Source organism: Trichoderma reesei, assembly GCF_000167675.1.
Source record: "Trichoderma reesei QM6a unplaced genomic scaffold TRIREscaffold_7, whole genome shotgun sequence".
Taxonomy (NCBI): domain Eukaryota; kingdom Fungi; phylum Ascomycota; class Sordariomycetes; order Hypocreales; family Hypocreaceae; genus Trichoderma; species Trichoderma reesei.
In genome coordinates this window covers 330088-347813 of record NW_006711154.1, presented here as the reverse complement: position 1 = coordinate 347813, position 17726 = coordinate 330088, and the positions used below count along the sequence as shown (strand labels likewise).

The 17726-nt window shown below is 52.0% G+C and overlaps 4 protein-coding genes across 4 annotated transcripts; 2 read left to right on the top strand and 2 right to left on the bottom strand.

Moving 5' to 3' along the window:
* Positions 1-325: 325 nt before the first annotated feature.
* On the top strand, positions 326-1609 carry TRIREDRAFT_60402 (uncharacterized protein; the record flags this gene model as incomplete). Its single annotated transcript, XM_006964605.1, has 1 exon — positions 326-1609. A coding segment is annotated over one exon (1284 nt), but the record flags the coding sequence as incomplete, so codon positions are not given.
* A 420-nt stretch (positions 1610-2029) lies between these two features.
* On the bottom strand, positions 2030-2644 carry TRIREDRAFT_121337 (uncharacterized protein). Its single transcript, XM_006964418.1, has one exon. It carries the CDS (start codon positions 2469-2471, stop codon positions 2313-2315), a length of 159 nt encoding a protein of 52 aa, XP_006964480.1. The 5' UTR covers positions 2472-2644; the 3' UTR covers positions 2030-2312.
* Positions 2645-12399: 9755 nt separating this feature from the next.
* Positions 12400-14004, top strand: TRIREDRAFT_106315 (uncharacterized protein; the record flags this gene model as incomplete). The annotated part of the gene is made up of 4 exons (XM_006964604.1): positions 12400-12634; positions 12720-13227; positions 13299-13926; positions 13981-14004. 4 exons carry the CDS (start codon positions 12400-12402, stop codon positions 14002-14004), a joined length of 1395 nt encoding a protein of 464 aa, XP_006964666.1.
* A 675-nt stretch (positions 14005-14679) lies between these two features.
* TRIREDRAFT_106314 (uncharacterized protein) lies at positions 14680-16788 on the bottom strand (the record flags this gene model as incomplete). The annotated part of the gene is made up of 6 exons (XM_006964417.1): positions 14680-14727; positions 14795-14853; positions 14930-15037; positions 15095-15475; positions 15593-16070; positions 16138-16788. 6 exons carry the CDS (start codon positions 16786-16788, stop codon positions 14680-14682), a joined length of 1725 nt encoding a protein of 574 aa, XP_006964479.1.
* Between the last annotated feature and the right edge of the window lie 938 nt (positions 16789-17726).

The window sequence follows — 17726 nt, the reverse complement described above, 5'->3', positions numbered from 1 at the left end:
AATGACACCATCTATGCGCTCTCAACAGCACAGGGCAAGGCTGGAATCGCCGTGATTCGCATCTCTGGCCCGTCATGTCTTGATGTAAGTTGGCGGATCAGATGTTCCCATCCGAGCACCACAACGTACATGTACTAACCAGGCATGCTGTTTCTGCTGCTATTCTCAGATATACAGAGCCCTCTGTCCGTCAAAGACCCTGCCAAAGCCTAGATATGCGACTGTGCGATCGCTTCTCGGTCCCAAAGCTGTGGGAGGCGGTGGAGGCGTGTTAGATTCAGAAGCAGTCGTTCTCTTCTTTCCCTCACCCAAGACTGTAACAGGGGAAGATGTCCTGGAGCTGCACATCCACGGCGGCACAGCCACCATTAAAGCCGTCTTGGCAGCTATCCCTCAGTGTCCCTCGAAGCATCGGATTCGATACGCTGAGCCTGGGGAGTTTACCAAGAGGGCGTTCCTGAATGATCGACTGGATCTCGCACGAGTTGAGTCTCTGGGAGACATTCTCTCTGCAGAGACGGAGCAGCAGCGGCGGGCGGCAGTCAGGGGTACCTCAGGAAAACTGGCTCGCACCTACGAAGGTTGGAGGGAAGAGCTTCTCCTGGCCCGAGGCGAGATTGAGGCTCTCATTGACTTTTCAGAGGACCAGCATTTCGATGAGTCTCCTGCTGACCTGCTTCACAACGTGGCAGAGATTGTAGACAACATCCTCCGGGGCATACGCTTGCACGAACGGGGCGGCCAGAGGAGCGAGCTGCTGAGGAGCGGCATCCGGATAGCACTGCTGGGGCCGCCCAACGTGGGCAAAAGTTCGCTGATGAACTTGATCGTTGGCCGTGAGGCTTCGATTGTGTCAGGCGAGGCCGGCACCACACGAGACATTGTGGAGGCCAGCCTCGATATTGGAGGATACCTGTGCTCGTTTGCGGACACGGCCGGCTTCAGGTCGAGCCATGATCTGGGTCCATCGAGCCCGGTCGGGGCCGTGGAGCGAGAAGGAATCCGGCGGGCAAGGCAGAAAGCACAGGAATCAGACATTGTCGTCGTCCTGGCCTCGCTCGAGAGCGGCCCGTCTGGGCCGACCATTCTCTTCGACCAGGAGACGCTGGATATTGCGGCCGCTGCCCAGGCCCGCCTGATTGTGGTCAACAAGAGAGACACGGTCAGTCCAACGGAGCTGCAACGGCTGCTAGATGAATTTCGTCAAACATTAGGCGAAACGGTGCCAGAGCTGGCATCAACACATATAGCCGCCATCTCGTGCAAGGAGGCCAGCAGCATGAGCTCTGCCGAGCAGAGCCAGGATCCCGGGGGCATTCACGCCCTGACAGAGGCCATGGTAGGCACCTTTTCGCAAATGACAGAGATGCCCGTTGATTTACAGGATCTGCTGGGTGTGACGGCGCGCCAGGCACAGCTCCTGGCCAGGTGCAGGGGCCACCTGGAGGAGTTCCTGGCGGAAGCGAGGCCGGAGGATGAGGGAGTCGAGGCGGATACGGTGCTGGCGGCGGAGTATCTGCGTTATGCGGCGGACTGCCTGGCGCGCATCACGGGCAAGGGCGAGGCTGGGGATGTGGAAGACGTGCTGGGTGTGGTGTTTGAAAAGTGAGTGACGCAGTCTGTGCTGTTTATCTGGCAGACGATGGTTCGAGTGATGCTAACGTGTGCGTTCAGATTCTGCGTGGGCAAGTAGTGAATATGGAAATGAATCAAGGATCAAGAGGAAAACAACTTGTGTTATGAGACTATTCTACACTCTAGATAACAGAAGAAAAGAAAGAAGACTAGACACAGCTGCGTCCAATGCCGTAAAGCTTCCATGGTCTACCCAGTAAGCAAAGAAAAGAAGAACAGTTGACCGAACCCAAATCCGCATCTCTATACTGGCTGCCGTTTGCAGCATGTTTGTTTGTTTCTCGTACAATGTGTCCAACGCCGCGTAAAGATCGTAAAGTAGAAAGCAAAAAGGGCGAGGGAAAAGAGGGAGAAAAAAGCAAGGTCCTGCTGATGAAGAGATATCCATCCTGATGCCGATACAAATACAGAGGGGAGGCAAAGTTGAATGCTCCGACGCCGATGAAAGATTGGACATGTTGCCGCCGCGTCGTTTCAGTTGATGTTGAGCTATTCCGGGGGGGTTGGTGGTAGTCTGTTGTTGTGGGTTTTCTGTGGTTTTGTCTATCCGATGTTCTCCATGCGCCAGCAAAGAAATGCCCGCGAAGGCTGCTTTGATGCTTCTTTCAAAAGGGGGAAAACACAATATAATGTAACAATATTGTAACAATGGTATGAGGAATGAGGAAGAAGCCAGACTAGTAGTCTTGAGGCTGGCGGCCGTTTGAAGACGAGCCGGAGCCGGAGCTGGAGCCAGAGCCAGAGCCGGTCTTGGGGCCGGAGACGATGTTGTAGCCGCTTCGGGCAGAGTCGACGAGGGCCATGGAGGCGTCGAAGGAGGTAGCAAAGGCAGCCATTGTGAGTTTTGGTTGTGTAGATGGAAGATGTTGTGAAGCCGTTGGTAGTATGAAGGTTGTGGGTGATAGAGTTGCTGTTGTATGTGATAGAAGTTGTGTTTGTGGGTGGGTTGATGAGCTGAAGAGTAGAGGATGTGTTGAGGATATATATAAGATATATAGGTGTATTGGAAGAGTAGAAGAGCTGTTCTTGTCTTGTTGATGTGTGAAGTTGTTCTGTCCGAGCAATGGGTAGATCCGATGCCCTGGGTCGAAGCAAAGCGGCCTTATATATCCGGAACCCCAAAAGTCGAGACACACACACACACACATAGTCCCAAAACGACGTTCTTTCTCAGTCTCGCCAACATCGAGACCAGACTTCCCAGGATTCCATGGAACCGGGATCCCTCCCAGGCACTCACACGGCATATACACCCCCCTTGGTTCCGGCGTGAGATGACGAGCCGCCTACCCTTCTTTGTCCTTCCTCTGGTGCTTGGTTCTCTTTAGCAGATGGATACGGCTAACTAACAGGTACAGCCCAGTCTAGCCCGGCCGCGTGCCCTACGAGACGCACACATACACCCCCCCCCCCCCCCCCTGCCTTGACCAAGAAAGGAAAAAAAGAGAGGCCAAGCAGAAATCGTTTCTCCTGTCATCCCATGGCCCCTTGTACTTGTCATTACTACTGGGCCAACTGCGTGGGTGTAAGTTATTACTAGGTAGGGGGGGCAGGATGTGAGATGGAGATGGAGGGGTGTGTGTGTGTGTGTGTGTGTGTCTTGAATCCATGTGCTGGGGATGTATGTATTTTGGGTGGTGGCTGACGGAGCCCCCCCTGTCTTTTTGGGGGCGTGGCCTTTGCCCGCTTTTGATCAAGAAGCGGTTCCCCGTAGGGCTGAGGCTTGGTCTTTTTGCATCCTCATATTCTTCCTTATTCTCTTTGGGAGTCAGCCCAATCGAAGAGGCTACCGGCAATGGAAGCGTGTGCCACCATGGCGATGCTTGGTAACTCAGTGGGTTGAGTGGCAGCCGCTGCTGCATCCTTAATGGCAGCCACTGCATGGTGATTAATCTGTATGTATGTATGTTGGTATGTATAGGATGATACAATACGACTCAAGCGAGTCACTCGGTGCTCTATCTGAGTAATTGCTCAGAATTGTCATCATTATCAATGCCTCGTTCGCGAGGTCCTCTTCTGTTCCACTTTTGCCGTGCGGGATGATGCAGAGCCTCGTGGCAATTCCTCTTCCTCCTCGGCGTCTCCATCCAATCTCATCGACGCACCGGCAGCCGGCTCTGCACAGAACTGAGCAAGAAAGGTAAAAAAGATTGGGTCCTGAGCCTGAAGAGGATTCATGGTGAATCATTCCCCGAGTTTTGTGTGATAAGGCGTACTGCCACATTCACGAATCTCAAACCCAGCATTTTGTTGGCTTTCTGGTTGTGCTTCGGATGGGCGAGGCAACAAACCGGGGCAGCCTGTAAGTGGTGGCCGAGAGCAGGGCGACTGACTCCAAGCCGGGCTTTGCTGTGGCCGTCATGTTCTGAGGAATGCATGATCAAATGTGTGAAGCTGTCATCACCATCCCAGTTGCCGAATTGTTGGCTGTTTCGATCTGCCTTGTCGTGTCGGCGAAACATGTACACCAGCGGAGATCAGAAGGAACATGAAGAGTGCAAGACATCAGACGAAGAAAGCAGTGGCCGGGGAAACTCCCCATCCCCAGCCAGAACTCCTACAAGGTGTGCACAGATGATGCTGGTAGACGTGCCGTCGGTAAAGGGAATCCATCATCTCATCTCCAATGCTCCGTACCCGTACCATGGGCCCATGGTGGTATTAGAGGGCACATAGTACGGCTTGTAGATTGCACGTCGTACATACAAGCATGTTCCCTGACCTGACGAATGACCCGGGGTCTGGGTTCCGACCAAAAGGTCATGCCTCACTTTCATCCTGCTTCAACCCCCCCATGTCGAAAATGCACAGATTGGGGAGCTGCTTCTATTGCCGCCCCCACGTGGTGCGTACCTTTATTCTGCTTCCGCTTCGCCTTGAAAGGATGCCGTATTCGTCTAACCGGGCAGTGAGCGTCCAGGGGTGATCCCTGGCGTTTGGCGTCCTTTTGGTGGTGGTTGCAGCCACTACCAGCACGCGGAAGCCCTGGGGACTTTCATATGCCTGTATGTATTAGGTGGTGGTGATAGTACCTGTAGTGACGCTTTGGTTGAACAAGGGGAAGAGGCAGAGGAAGAGGGGTCAGGAAAGGTCCCTGTCAATGATTGATCCGCCTCATCGTGGCCGTGACATTTCCATTAGAGTTACAAGATGCGCGCCCTACGAGAGTACTGTATCCGTGTCCTTCTTTGAATACCCCTGCCTTGCCTTGTTTCAATGCCATACGATTGATGTGGGTTGGTGTCACTTAACACACAGCTCCCAGCACCCAGGAATCGACGGAAATGCAAATTACGACGTGCCTAGGTGGCCTTGTATAATGAACACTTCCTGACTAGGCACTTGAATGTCCCTTGAAGAGCCAAATCGAGGGTGAAGGCACACATCTTCCAGGAAATATACGAATCTCCATATCTATACAAGCCGTAATCGGTCGAGGTACAAACAATAGCAGCGTCAACAATCCTAATCCCCAGGTATCTTCAACACGGCACGGCACGGCCTCATGCCTATCAACTTGCCCTTCATCTACCTCACACTATCGGGTCGACATGATGACATGGATCCCCCAGCAAACCAGGTAGACGACCTACTTCTGATACCAAGGACGCGATTCGGAAGCGAATCCTGTTCCTTGCTTGACTCGGATCCTCACATTCTCGTTTCCCGTCGCAATCGCTCGATGTAGATTTTGTCCATCTAGGTAGGCAGTACTGATGGGAGCGCGTTGATTTGCCAGACTATCGTTTTTCAGAATTCCCAAAATAACGACCTCGGTTGCCGGACGACGTTCTAAGCCCTGCTACACCGGCCTATGACAACTACATGTAAGTATGGGGACGGCTTGCTGATCTCTGGCTGGTTGACTGCCAGGGGTGGGAGGTGGACTACTTGATTTTACTGCTCGCTTGTAACAGCCCAGGAGCCAAAATGTGCCTGGCGATGAGTTACGAGCAGGGCCAAAGAAGACGGAAACTCGGGACATGTGGCCAGAGATTGTCAACGGCACATCATGAGAACACGATGCCGGCTCTCCTTACTGGCCCAAGAGCTGCCAGCAATACCGAAGAGACAAAGCCCCCGGGTTCAATTCCCCCCGTAAGCGCCGCGAAGCTCACCAACGAGCCCTCGGCCTCTCTCTGGCGAGATAAAAATAGCGACCCAATGGGCACCCCGGAGAGACCAGAATGCTGAAGCTATCAATTCTGTGCTAGGGGGCCGCGCAAAAACAGCATGTTAGTTTGTCAGTTCATCTGATTTGCTGGCCTCGCTTGCAGCCTTTTTTTCTTTACTCGGTGCTTACTGTACTGAGCCTGTTCCATGTCTCGTCTAATAACGATCATTGTGCTGTAAAGTGATTGAAAGCGATTAGTATCACTATGGGGGTAGTATTACATCGACTGGATCTTTCGCTTCACCAGCCTCACGGGGTGTCAGCGCTATGAGCAGCAAGCGAGAGAGGACTGGAGGGGGGCCGAAACGCGCACTGCCCATCTCACCCATCGGTTCGCTGTGGCTCGTGGACGATGGGCTTCCCTTTTCCTACAAACCAAGATGTCACGTACCAGAGGAGAGCAGAGCCTCGGCTGGATGCGCAACCGAGCAGAGATGAGAACATCATCGTCATGGGGCTGGTTCCAACGGCAACATACTGCCATGCATAGTAAGCACCAGGAGGAGATTGCGCGGCCATCTTGGAGCTCTGGGTGTTGAAGAATGACCTGCTTTTTGTGTGGTGATACATACGTGTCTTCTGTGCCGGGATAGCAATTCCCTTGACAGGCAAATGAATCCTCAACCCCCACGATGTTAATTCACGGGTTAGCCATTCTCCAGTTCACGATGCATGCAATTGCATGTACATTGCTCTACTGCATGAATTTACCTTAGTCTATGGAATTTGCAGCAGCACAGCGATGGAGCTTCCGACTTCATGAGTTCAATCACTGGATTCTGCCTTGAACTCCCGTGAGATGCCTTCAACGACAGAGCCTAAGGTCATTATACACTCCGACATGCGCTCTTGCGCATGCGTTTCCCTCCTGACAAAGTCGCAGTCTTGACTCTCATCAATACGAAACGCGCGGCAGCCTATCAGACATGACCCGACAGAGCTCGGCCTTGGCCGTTGTTCGGCGACCTCGCTTGACATTTTGTTGGTCAGAAAGATGCGCGGCGGATGGGCATGACTGCCGAGTGACATGATTCACGACTCTTGATTTGTGTTCATCTTGACGAATCACGTCCAGCTTCTCAGGCCAAGTCATAGAGGAGGATATCCCGGTGCCTGGAGGGACTCAGGCGATGCAACCTTACACCAAAGACTCACCAATCCTGCCAGTGGCAATGACGTCTCTCTCTGGTCCCGGCGATATCGAAGCCTTTCATCTAACCTGCATGTACTCCGTCGCTTCGTGTTGCTCTCATACATGCACGCCTCTGTCCCGCAGACAGTATCAGATATCCCTTTTCCTTCTGGATCACTACCGTGACTTGCATATATCGCGAACACCGTCATCACCATCATTATTCCTCCGGATGTGCCACCGTAGAAACTAATCGTCAGGAACGGCGCCCTATGGGAATCGCATGCCGGAGCCCGCGATGAAGGATCGGGCGGACTTTTGCAGTATCGTGCGCCAGACAACTGCCTGCTTCCACGTATGCATCGTATTGCGCCTCTGCCATACGATAGGAGTCTCGGCTTTGGCAGACTCGGGTCAACTCCTGTCGTATTCACAGCTCGGTATGACAGTGATGATGCCCAAATATCTTATGAGCACCATGGCTACTAACCTCAACGCTGCCTCCGAGATGATATCGCAGATGCAACTGGTTGACATAGCTACATGTACATAGGTAGTGTAAGACCACAGACAGCCTTACCGTCACCGTATCACCCGTCTTCACCAGATCTGAGTTCACCAGAATGGCGGAAAAATCGTCGTGACACACATACAACCACATACACACACACACATCCAATACGTGCATGGGCGTGTCTGAAGTCATCCTCGTGGCCGGTGTCGTCAGCTTCTAGAAGATCAGATGGAAACCTTCTCTCCTGCAGCCTTATTGACACAGCCCTATGGGATTTGGGGGGGATGCGGCAGCACGAACGAACGGGCCTCGCTCGCACGTTCGGCTGCTCAGCCCGCAGAGGATGGGCCGCACAGGCAGGCGTCAAGATGCGTGTAAGCGGAACTGGAGGAGGGGGGGCCGCTTGACTAGAATTTGTAATGTTTGCCGCTTGCCTTGATGTGTCTTTATGCGGCGCGAAGGATCATGACAACTGTGTACAGAAGGCCGGCAGTGGTTGTCTTATTACTACATATCCAACGACGACCAGCTACCCTGTAGAATTACATATGATGGGCACGATGCAAATGAAGTACTCGTCCACTCTATACGTCTGTATTACAAGCACCACAGCCCCTCGCAGCCGGGCCTGTGACCCCTGAACAGTGGTCGAGATTCATACAATGCTGCGCCTTGGAGCCTCTTCTTGGAGTGGTACGTGTGGATGACAGGTTGACGCCGTTTGACTCATTCTTCAGGCCATCATTTCGTTGAACCCCCACGAAGCGTCTTTCTTTCCCTTTTCTTTCTGCGACTCCCCGTCATGTGTCTCAGAATGCACTTCAGGGCTCCTGGCTCGGCTCACACCTCGTCCTTGCACAGCTCGCGGCACAGCTCCCGACCTGTATATGGTAAGGTAGAGTGTCATTGCACCTATACATTCTCAGCCTGAATATGATTACTTCGGGTACAATGATACCTACTTGTAAGCTGTAGTGTGCACTTTTGTACATGTACCTTACTCGCACGGGCGATCCCATTCTACTCCAAGACTGGGGCAGCAGAGCCGGGCTTCCGCGGTGTTGGACCGGGTTGAGGCCAATTGCACGGGCCGATCCGCGAGGATATCAACCATTCAGCCGGAATAGAGCAGAATGCCCTGATTGTACAGTTCTAACTGTCGCGGCAACAGAGTCACAGCAACTCGTGATAACCGCATGATTGATGGTACTTGCAGATACCTAATCGTAGGTAGCAGATTATTCATCCGCGAAGGCTTCTTGCGGCAAGTGCTGCTCTTCACCTCTCCTCCCTTTCTTCCCCTCACCATTTTCCGCCTCTACTTTCTCCTCCTCACCATCATCATTCCACAATTGCACGAGAAGGGGGCGAAAAGCAATTCGAACTTCCCCTTTTGAACGCCTTACGAGTCTTCGCCCTCATGGCTCGAGCGACTGAAATTGACACGTCTCGAATGCTACTCACACCAGCATCCCAACACTCATCCTTCTGCTGGCTCGTTGCTCCTTACAGCAGTCTACAGCATTTCTGCTAGATGGAGCGACTTTGCTTCCCCGGTATGATGATGAGCCTTGTTGGTGGGCTACGAATCAAGGGTCTCTTTATCCGAGCGGAAACGAGCACAGGCATCCAACTGGTCTGATCACACCTGGGGGCTGCACCTTGTCCGCCTGGGGCTCGGTCCATGGGCTGACATTGAGCTCAGAGTGTGCTGGATGCTTGTGCTGGCTCGGGGCGATGCCACAGTGCTGGGAGGCAGTAGGTTCAAGGATACAGGCAAACCCCAGCATGCCCACAGCTAACCCTGTCCATGACAGCCCCGGATCCAGGAAAGCGTCCTGGCCGATAGCCACGACAGCGTTGTAGCGCAGTTGATCTCCACGTGGAAGACAGAGGCTGCTTGTTGGACCTGCATCCGCTTTCAACGCCCGGCGTTGGGGTTCAACACATGGGAAATATCACGACAATCTGCAACAGTCCAAATACTAGGCATCTGGTCCCATTACTAGGACGGAGCCCATTCAACTCACCACAATCTGCGGAAAGCATGAACTACGAGCACGACTCTTACAGGTACCCGTATTACTCTTACAAGGACAGGGGCTGACAACAAGAGGACGCCAGGGAGCGGCACCCTACGGAACTTTCGGACTACTTCCAGGCCATTCTGCCCATGAAGTCTGCTGATGACCCTGTAATATTGGAGATTCAGTACATGGGTCAAGAAGGAGGGGCGTGAAGAGACAGAGTATGGTCTGGAACTCGCTCATCTTGAACTGTTCCGACTCGCTCGCGCAACTGTTGATCCCGCCGCCATGGAAGCACGAGATCACCCTCGCAGTACCGAGTCTAAGATGAGACCCGATTTCATGCCTTGTTGATGGCCTCTGCGCTGGAGGAGTGAGCCGGCAAGCGAGATGGGAACGGGGAACTTGATCCTGCTTTGGCAGGAACAGTTCTCGGCAGATGCAGCGGGAACGGGCAGCGTATGACCTCGAGCCGATGCAGGAGATGGTTCAATCGTGATGGCCACCGATCAATCGAGCGAGGTAAGACTCCTTCTACTTCGTATTTCGTTGAGCAGCTTATTGTCGCATCCTGCAGGTAGCATGCATACACCACCATGAAGCTGCATTCTGCTCCACAGCCACGCACCCATGCGGACCAAAGGTGTTATCTCTTCCCGTCCGCTGGAGGGGGGAATGGGTTGATCAGTTCGACGCCATTCTCAGAACTTCTTCCAGTCCCCATGGGACTGAGCTACCTACAGACCGCTACGCAAATAGCCGTACACGACAACAAAAAGAGGAAATGATTCATGATCCTGGATACCCGTCGCTTGACATGAGGAGATCATAACTCGTGCCTTGTCGTTCCGCTTCATTTTGGTTACCTTGAGATGAGACGACGAGAACACTTGGCTGGAATCTGACATGTTTTAACATCAGGCAAAGGAACGCTCTAGTCATGCTGCCCCATGATACTTGCCGTCGTCAAGATACCGTGGGCCTGCCATTTCGACTGAGATTGAGGAGAGGCTTTATCCATTGTGTGCACGGGTCACCAGTCTTCGGCGCCGTCTTCTCCCGAGGGCACGGAGTCGGCTCTCAGATCTTGTTGCATCCTGTCCATCTTTTCTTGCGTCTGTGCTTCCTCTAAAGTTACCGAATGCTAGGACCACGAGGTCCGTGTGTCTCCCTATCGATCCCTCCTCCATCTTTCCCCTGTCATGGGGTGTTAGCAATCACCCCATGAGGCCAGGGCCGAAGAGTCGGGGGTGGATGTAAGCCGTATCTATCTAGGTCGTGCCTCATCCCGTCCGGTTACTTCGTTCAATTGCGGATACACCAGAAAGGAAATCGGGACGAGCAAAAACGAAGAGTACAGGAAGTCACGCCAGATGCACCATGAGACGGTCCAGGGGTATACCGGGACCCGCGGTGCTGCTCGTTTCAAGCATCTTGGTAGGTAGACAACCTATCATCGACATACCCTCTCACACCAATACTGGGTCGCTTAGCGACATTACCTTGCTGGCATCCTGCATGTACATCTATGGCTTCCAATATAATTACAGCTAGGGTGGCTCACTGCCGGCAAGCGATTCCAGCGGTGGATGGCACTAGAATCTGACGTCGAGTTTATTTAGGCTGCTGCTCTGGGACAAGTGCTCTTGACAAGGGGGCTCTTCATCGCTTTCTCTTTCCTGCTCGAAGATTGGTATGGTATGACATGTTGTCTGCTTTAACTCCTTGCAGCAGGCCAGAAAACGGGCCCATATCTTGAATCCCGGAAGTTGATCATTACCGTGCATATCGAGACCTCACTCCTTCGAAGAGATCTCGAGCCTCGAAGTATTGGAAAAGCTATGCCGTCGCATATCTTGGAGCCAGGGAAGGGGTGATCATCGACGGGAAGGAAGAAGCATGACGTTGAAATTACATGTAACAACGGTGGGCGCTTTCATGAGCCGTGCCACACTTTCTCGAGAAGGCAGAAAGAGTGACCAGGAACGGAGTTGCTTGGCTTCTCCTGATATGTCACCGTAACTTAACCTGGATGCGGGATGATGAGGAGGAAGGATCTCTCGTATACGACATGATCAACGCACCACTTGCTTCTGTATCGCCGAACTCACTCACATCCTCACGTCAAATGCATTCCTTGCATGTATAGATGGCGATCTCCCATGAGGTAAGATGAAACTATCGTCGCGATGACATTCTTTTTGCTCTTCGTTTCAGGGATCTGGCTGACTCGATCTATGAGATAGACGGAAAGGATTCCGCGGCGAAAGACATCTAAAGGATCAGACGCGATACGGAAGAGGAAACATCGATGATCGAGTACACGTACTACGATGAAGTCGGTTAGAATATGGTTGCCAGTGTGATGGCATGAGGATCCCTAATGAGCCGTGCCTTGCGGAGCCATTCGTTGACTTCATCAGGCTACAGCAATATGGGTCACAGATACTCGAGCCGTCGGATAGCCGACAAGTGCCAAAGGCAGCAAGGCAAATGGCAATGAAAGGCTATGCCCGGAGGATGCGGTAGGATTAAATTGCACGGAATCCAGGCTGCTAATTCGTCGTCAATCCTTGCAGCTCGAATCAAGCAGCAAGCGACTCGGGCTATGTAGGGAGAGGGCGGGTTGCCGACATCCGCCGCCAGAAATGGGGGTCTTGTTTAGAGCGCGACTCTATGATGGTGTTGACGATGGAATGACTGCTTTCGGTGAGGAACATACCAATTGCAAAAGCCGAGTGAGAGCTTCCTTTGATGAGGGTCATCAGATGATTCCAATTGATTGACATTCTCGCGAGATCATTTGTTGGTCCGTCTGTCATGAGTTGAGTTGGGCAGCGATGCATTGGCCAGTGGCTGAGCGGGCATCCAATGGCCTCCTGTCCTACTGTCTCGCAAAGTTGGTTTGCGAAACATGGCATTTCGATTTTCCCATATTAAACCCTCCAACGCATTGCTAGCAGTGACGATGTTCTACCGCCTAGACTTCGAATTCGCCTCGGACACCGTCATGGAGTACCAGCGCATCGTGGCACCTGGAGAAGGGCACCGAAACCGCGCCCAGAATGTACAACCCGAGATCTCCAGTGTTCTCGACAGGTGCAACAGTCTGAAGAACACAATTGTCAGGCTCCAATTCATGTTTGGCGGTAAGGCTGTGCCGTGTCCCGTTCACACGCAGAAACACATTTCCTCCATGATGCCCTTTGACTGTGGCTAACTGGCGAATTGCAGGGACTACAAGACACGGCACCGGATTCTTTGTCAACCTCCCTTCTTCGACGCACGATGTCATACTGACGGCCGCGCACAACCTCATCGATGAGAAAAAGACTCGTGCTACCAATATGATGGTGATTTATGGAGATAATGACAGAGAGCCCGCGACCGAGTTCAGAATCTGTCCTACCTATGAAAAGTACCTTGAAACCGACCCAAAGTCTGACGAAAGAGGAATATATGACTACGGAGTCATCCTACTGGCCAAGAATCCCCTTCTGCAGTCCAAGAGGCAGGGCATGGGGCTGAGTCTTGGAATCTGTTATGATGATACTCTGCGAGTCTCTAAAGAGGTACGAGTAAGTGGGTATGATGGAAAAGACGGTGATAGCCCCATCCAAAGCTCCGGTCCGCTGGTCAGAGCCGGCAATCAGCTCGAATATTTGGCACCGACGGAACCTGGAATGAGCGGATCGGCCGTCTGGATTCCGTACGGTGGCCACCCGATGGTAGTAGGTATTCAGTAAGTGGCTTGATAGAATAATCCCGGTCCTCGGAACAGAGATGAGATGGTCTAACCAATCTCAACTCCAGCAACATGGCGCCAAAGCAGGAGCTGAAGCTGGGTCCCAAACCTACGCCGAAGCCCGGAAGCAGGGGCGCCAGGATCACGGATGAGGTCTTCAGGAATCTCTGCCTCTGGACAAGAGTAGGCTTCTTCAACAAGCGACTCTGCGTCATGGGGACCAAGAGCAGACCTCATAACACATACCTCTGTTTTTCTCGGCATTGTGAGTTTGCCAAGGTGTTTCTTGGTTCCTCGGACTCGGCAATGGCTCAGGATAACGTGGCCTTTGATATCCTGCCAGCCACCGTTCCACCCGTATGGGCTCAGAAGTCCTCTCCGCTGTGGGCGTTCAAGTTCTGCAAACCTCCTGGTTGGGGTGGCAAAGGCAAGTGCTGGGTCGAGTGGCGGCCCTCGCGGCAACAAGCCGTCTTGGTGGACACGTTCAAAGAGATGAACCTCGTCAGATTCCAAGAAGCGACTCTCAAAGGTGGCAAGAAGCGGCTCTGTATCGTTTTGCCGGATGGTATGGACGAGAGTCAGAATCAAGAGCTGAGATTGTACGATGACAATCGGGAAGAGGAAGATATTGAGGATGGAATGACCGAGTTTGCAGGAGTATTGTTTGCTGACCAAGGAGACAAGAATGCGCTGGGAGTAAGTTCCAGTCTCGACTGCTTTATACTAATTCTAGGCTAACTATGTCAACAGAGTCGGTTTTTCTTGATTGAATAGCAATGAGCATACGTTCGAACTTTCATTCTCGTCGGAATCTCATTCTCATCGTACTTTCATCCTCATCGGAAATTCACCTCATCTTGTCCCGGGAGCCATACTTTCTTTTATCATCTATCGGAGGCATCAAGACTACATGTACCTAGTTTGGTTCTACTAACATACTTGCTATCTTTCTCTATGCCTATCTTCACGACGGTCTTGTACCTTACTTGCAAGTGATGAATGTCATACTTCCATCGAGTCGAAGAGAAAACAAAACGATTATCATTTGATCATAACGACTATTGCATTTGCCCAGGAGATCGGCCTCGTCCATCCTGCATCCCAAAACCATCATGCCCAACGAACTTCAACCCAAGAGTGATTCCGAACAATAGGAATAAAGAAAAGCCAGGGTAGCAAGTAAAGCGGCAGACAAAAGAAAACCGGGCCTAAAAGATTGTTACACAAACAAGAAAGATAAGGGAAAGGGTACAAAGGAAAAAGATTCAAAGAATGTCGCAAGTGAAATCAGCATCCCCAGCGATCCGACTCCTAGCGCCTTGATATACCGTCAATAGATCCCTCCTTTTTGCCTGTTTTCCCAATATTCGCCTCTGGTTTCTGTAAAAACACAGAAAATTTCTCCCTTCGATTCTTTTCTTTCTTTTCTTCTTCTTCCTCGTGTGTAGCCTATTTACGGCCGAGGCTAAGAATTGGCCCCATGAGGGTTTGCAAGAGCTATACAGTTGTTAGCCACGTGTTTTTGCCAATCAAACAAGCTTTCGAATATCTGCGCCTGACGTACCCATCGCTCGAGATCCTCTTCGTTCTCATTGAGTTTCTTGTACTCCTCGTCGAGGCGTTCTGTTGGTTGAAAATCCTCCCGTTAGCGTTTCTCTCACTGTTGTCCATTGGCTTGTGCAACCTCAACACTACTTACGAGTGGTGCAGAAGAGCACATCCTTCAGAAGAGGATCATCCCGAAGCTGGTTAAGGAAGGATTCGGCACCACGGTCGTTACCGATCTGGCTAATCTGGAATCGCACAGCTATTGTGGCTGTCAGCATCGGAGGACGTGTCAATGATTGGTTGAATGCCAACCTACCTGTAGGCGGGTAGTCCTTTTCCTTGAGATAGCCAACGCATCTGACAATAGCATCTCTGAATTCAGTCGAAGGCTCGCCACTGGCGCAGCCATCAGTGATGCAAGAAATCAGGATGGGCCTTTCCAACTTCTTTCCGCTGTCAATGACGTCGTAAATCAGGGGATTGAGAATCTTTCGCTCGAGGTTGATGCCGATCTTGGTATTGCCACGAGGCTCAAACGATCTCATGATCTCTTCGACTTGCTCTGCCTTGAGATTATCGTCCAGCGTATGTCTCTTATTGATGAACTGCAGTCCCGTACCACAGCCATCAGGCACCAGTAGGGTAGAGATTCGGGCAACTCGTCGAACAAGTTCGACCTGGTCACGGGCACGAGTGCCTGATTTCATCGAAGTGCTGTCATCTGAGGGACCAATGATCGTCAGCAGGTGTACATGTGTCTGAGTAGGAAGTTTTCATCTTTGACAAGTCAAAAGATGCCTTCAGTCAGACTCACCGCAGTAGAAGACCGGCTGGTACAGTGCAAGCTTGGTGATGTCTTGGATGTCCTTCTTGCTGTTGAGCACCTCGTCTACGTTGTTTTCGAGCTCCACTGCTTTCATGGCGACGTCTTCCAAGAACTTGTCGTCTTCCGCGAAGAAGCAGCCCAGACCAGTGTCATCAATGAATTGGGTCATGCCTGCCTGGAATTGTTTGGCCGTGGTCTTCCCTGAGATCTCTGATACATGAGGAGTCTTATCCTCGTCGTCTTGTTGGCCCTTCTTGTCTTGTTGGTCCTCCTGGTCCCTATGGTCCCCCTGGACCGGGTCAAGTGCTGCTGTGTTGAAACCAACAGTGCTTGCGGTGATGCGAGAAGCGTCGCTGTCTGAGTAGTCATGGATTCTGCCTGAGAGAGCGGCGACCTTGTCTTCTTCGGGCTGGGAGATGTCTATGGCACTGTCTGAATCGCTGAATTGCCTCTCCCTTGGTGCGGCCTGGAAGATACTTTGAATTAGTACATCGATTGACTGTAGCTTTCTTTGGATCACGTAGTATACTGACCTGTAGGGGAGCACGTATATCGCCGCTGATACCGAAGAAACTCCTGACAACGCCACCAAAGGCAGTATTCATGTATCCAATAGACCTGAACAGGTAGTTGACAATCTCAGTCACGACCACGTCCCTGCTCGAAGCTTGCCCCGGCTTTAGCATCACTGCCTCGATCACATCCGGATCCTTTGTGGCCCTTGCGAGCTCCTCGATGCTCACGGTGGTTGAGCCTCTCTGGATCTTGTGGTCCGTAGAGGCGCCATAGTGTCGTAGAAGCTTGATGACGGTCGGCTCGCGGTGCTCGATGAACTTGGAGAGTGCGGTGGAGCCGTTCGAGGCAGGGATGTTCGGGTCTGCATGCTCTTGCAGGAGGTACTCGACCGTGACGAATCGCTCTTGTCTGGTGACGGACGGGTCACTATGAGAGGCCCACCAGAGTACCGTTCGCTTGCTGTTGTCTTGGGCGTTGACATTGGCCTTTTGGCTGATGAGAAACTTGACGACATCAATCTTGCCTCTCGAGGCAGCGTGGCTGAGGGCTGTGCGACCCTTGTCGTCGGGTTTATCAATCCCGAACTCGGAATCAGCGGATTTGTAAGGATCCAAGGCCGCGAGATCCGTGATACGACCCAAAGCCGCGGCGTGGTAGATTGTCGCCATTGTTCTGTGTTGATTTGTCTTGATATTGAGATGGAGGAGGAGTATATGTGTGTTATATCAACGAATAGATGATAGCTACAGGGAAAGATGCTGGAGTTTGCGTCTAAGTGTGTTGGTTCACCCTTGCTGTCTGTGGCTCTGGGGTGTGCACTATTTATGAGTTATCAGATATGTCGGCTCTCTTATAGATACCTGGTCCAGGTACGAGATTATAAGTAAGTCAGCACCGACAGCAAGACAGGAAGATGACGCAGGAGAAAAAAAAAAGAGCCTCAACTTTTCGTGATAGATAGGGCATACAAGTCGATGCCGATACATTACGTAGCCACCACAGCTCAGCCCTCGTCCATCACCGAGAATTGGCGGCTCAAAGTCCAGACTTTACCTCTTCTGATCTGAAATTCTCGTCTTGCGTTAGAGCTGCAGCTGAATGAGCGCGTTGCAGCCATACAAAGCGAGACATACGGCTTCACCGAGTGCAGCCAACCTGCATTTCAGCCGCACGCAAGAGCGAATGCTTCGGCTTGAAGCCATCCATAGGTACATTCTGCAAGCTTTTTACGCTGCTGCAAACGCCATTCTGCTGCTGCCATGACAGCTAGCCGATACATTGCAGGGAAGGAATGGGAGAAACTGGCGCCTGGACTTCAACCAAGCATTAGTATCAGACGCAGCCGCATCCGAAAGGCAACCCAAGGCAACTTTGTCTCGCCCACCAAGACCTCATTGGCAGCCTGATCCGGATAAAAGAGCAAAGAACAACTGTCAATGCATGTGGTAGGACAGTATTGCAGAATGGATGCAGAGGAGATGACGCGTTTTGGGCATGGACTCCGGTCACATCCGCGAATCTCCTCCTCGAGATTACCGACCCCAACTTCCCCTACATTGACCGGCGTCTAGACGCACCCAAAGGAAGAGGCGTCGAGGCATTGCTT

Bases quoted from the DNA above. Each gene is read 5' to 3' on its own strand.
- TRIREDRAFT_121337 (XM_006964418.1), bottom strand. From the start codon at position 2,471: ATGGCTGCCTTTGCTACCTCCTTCGACGCCTCCATGGCCCTCGTCGAC.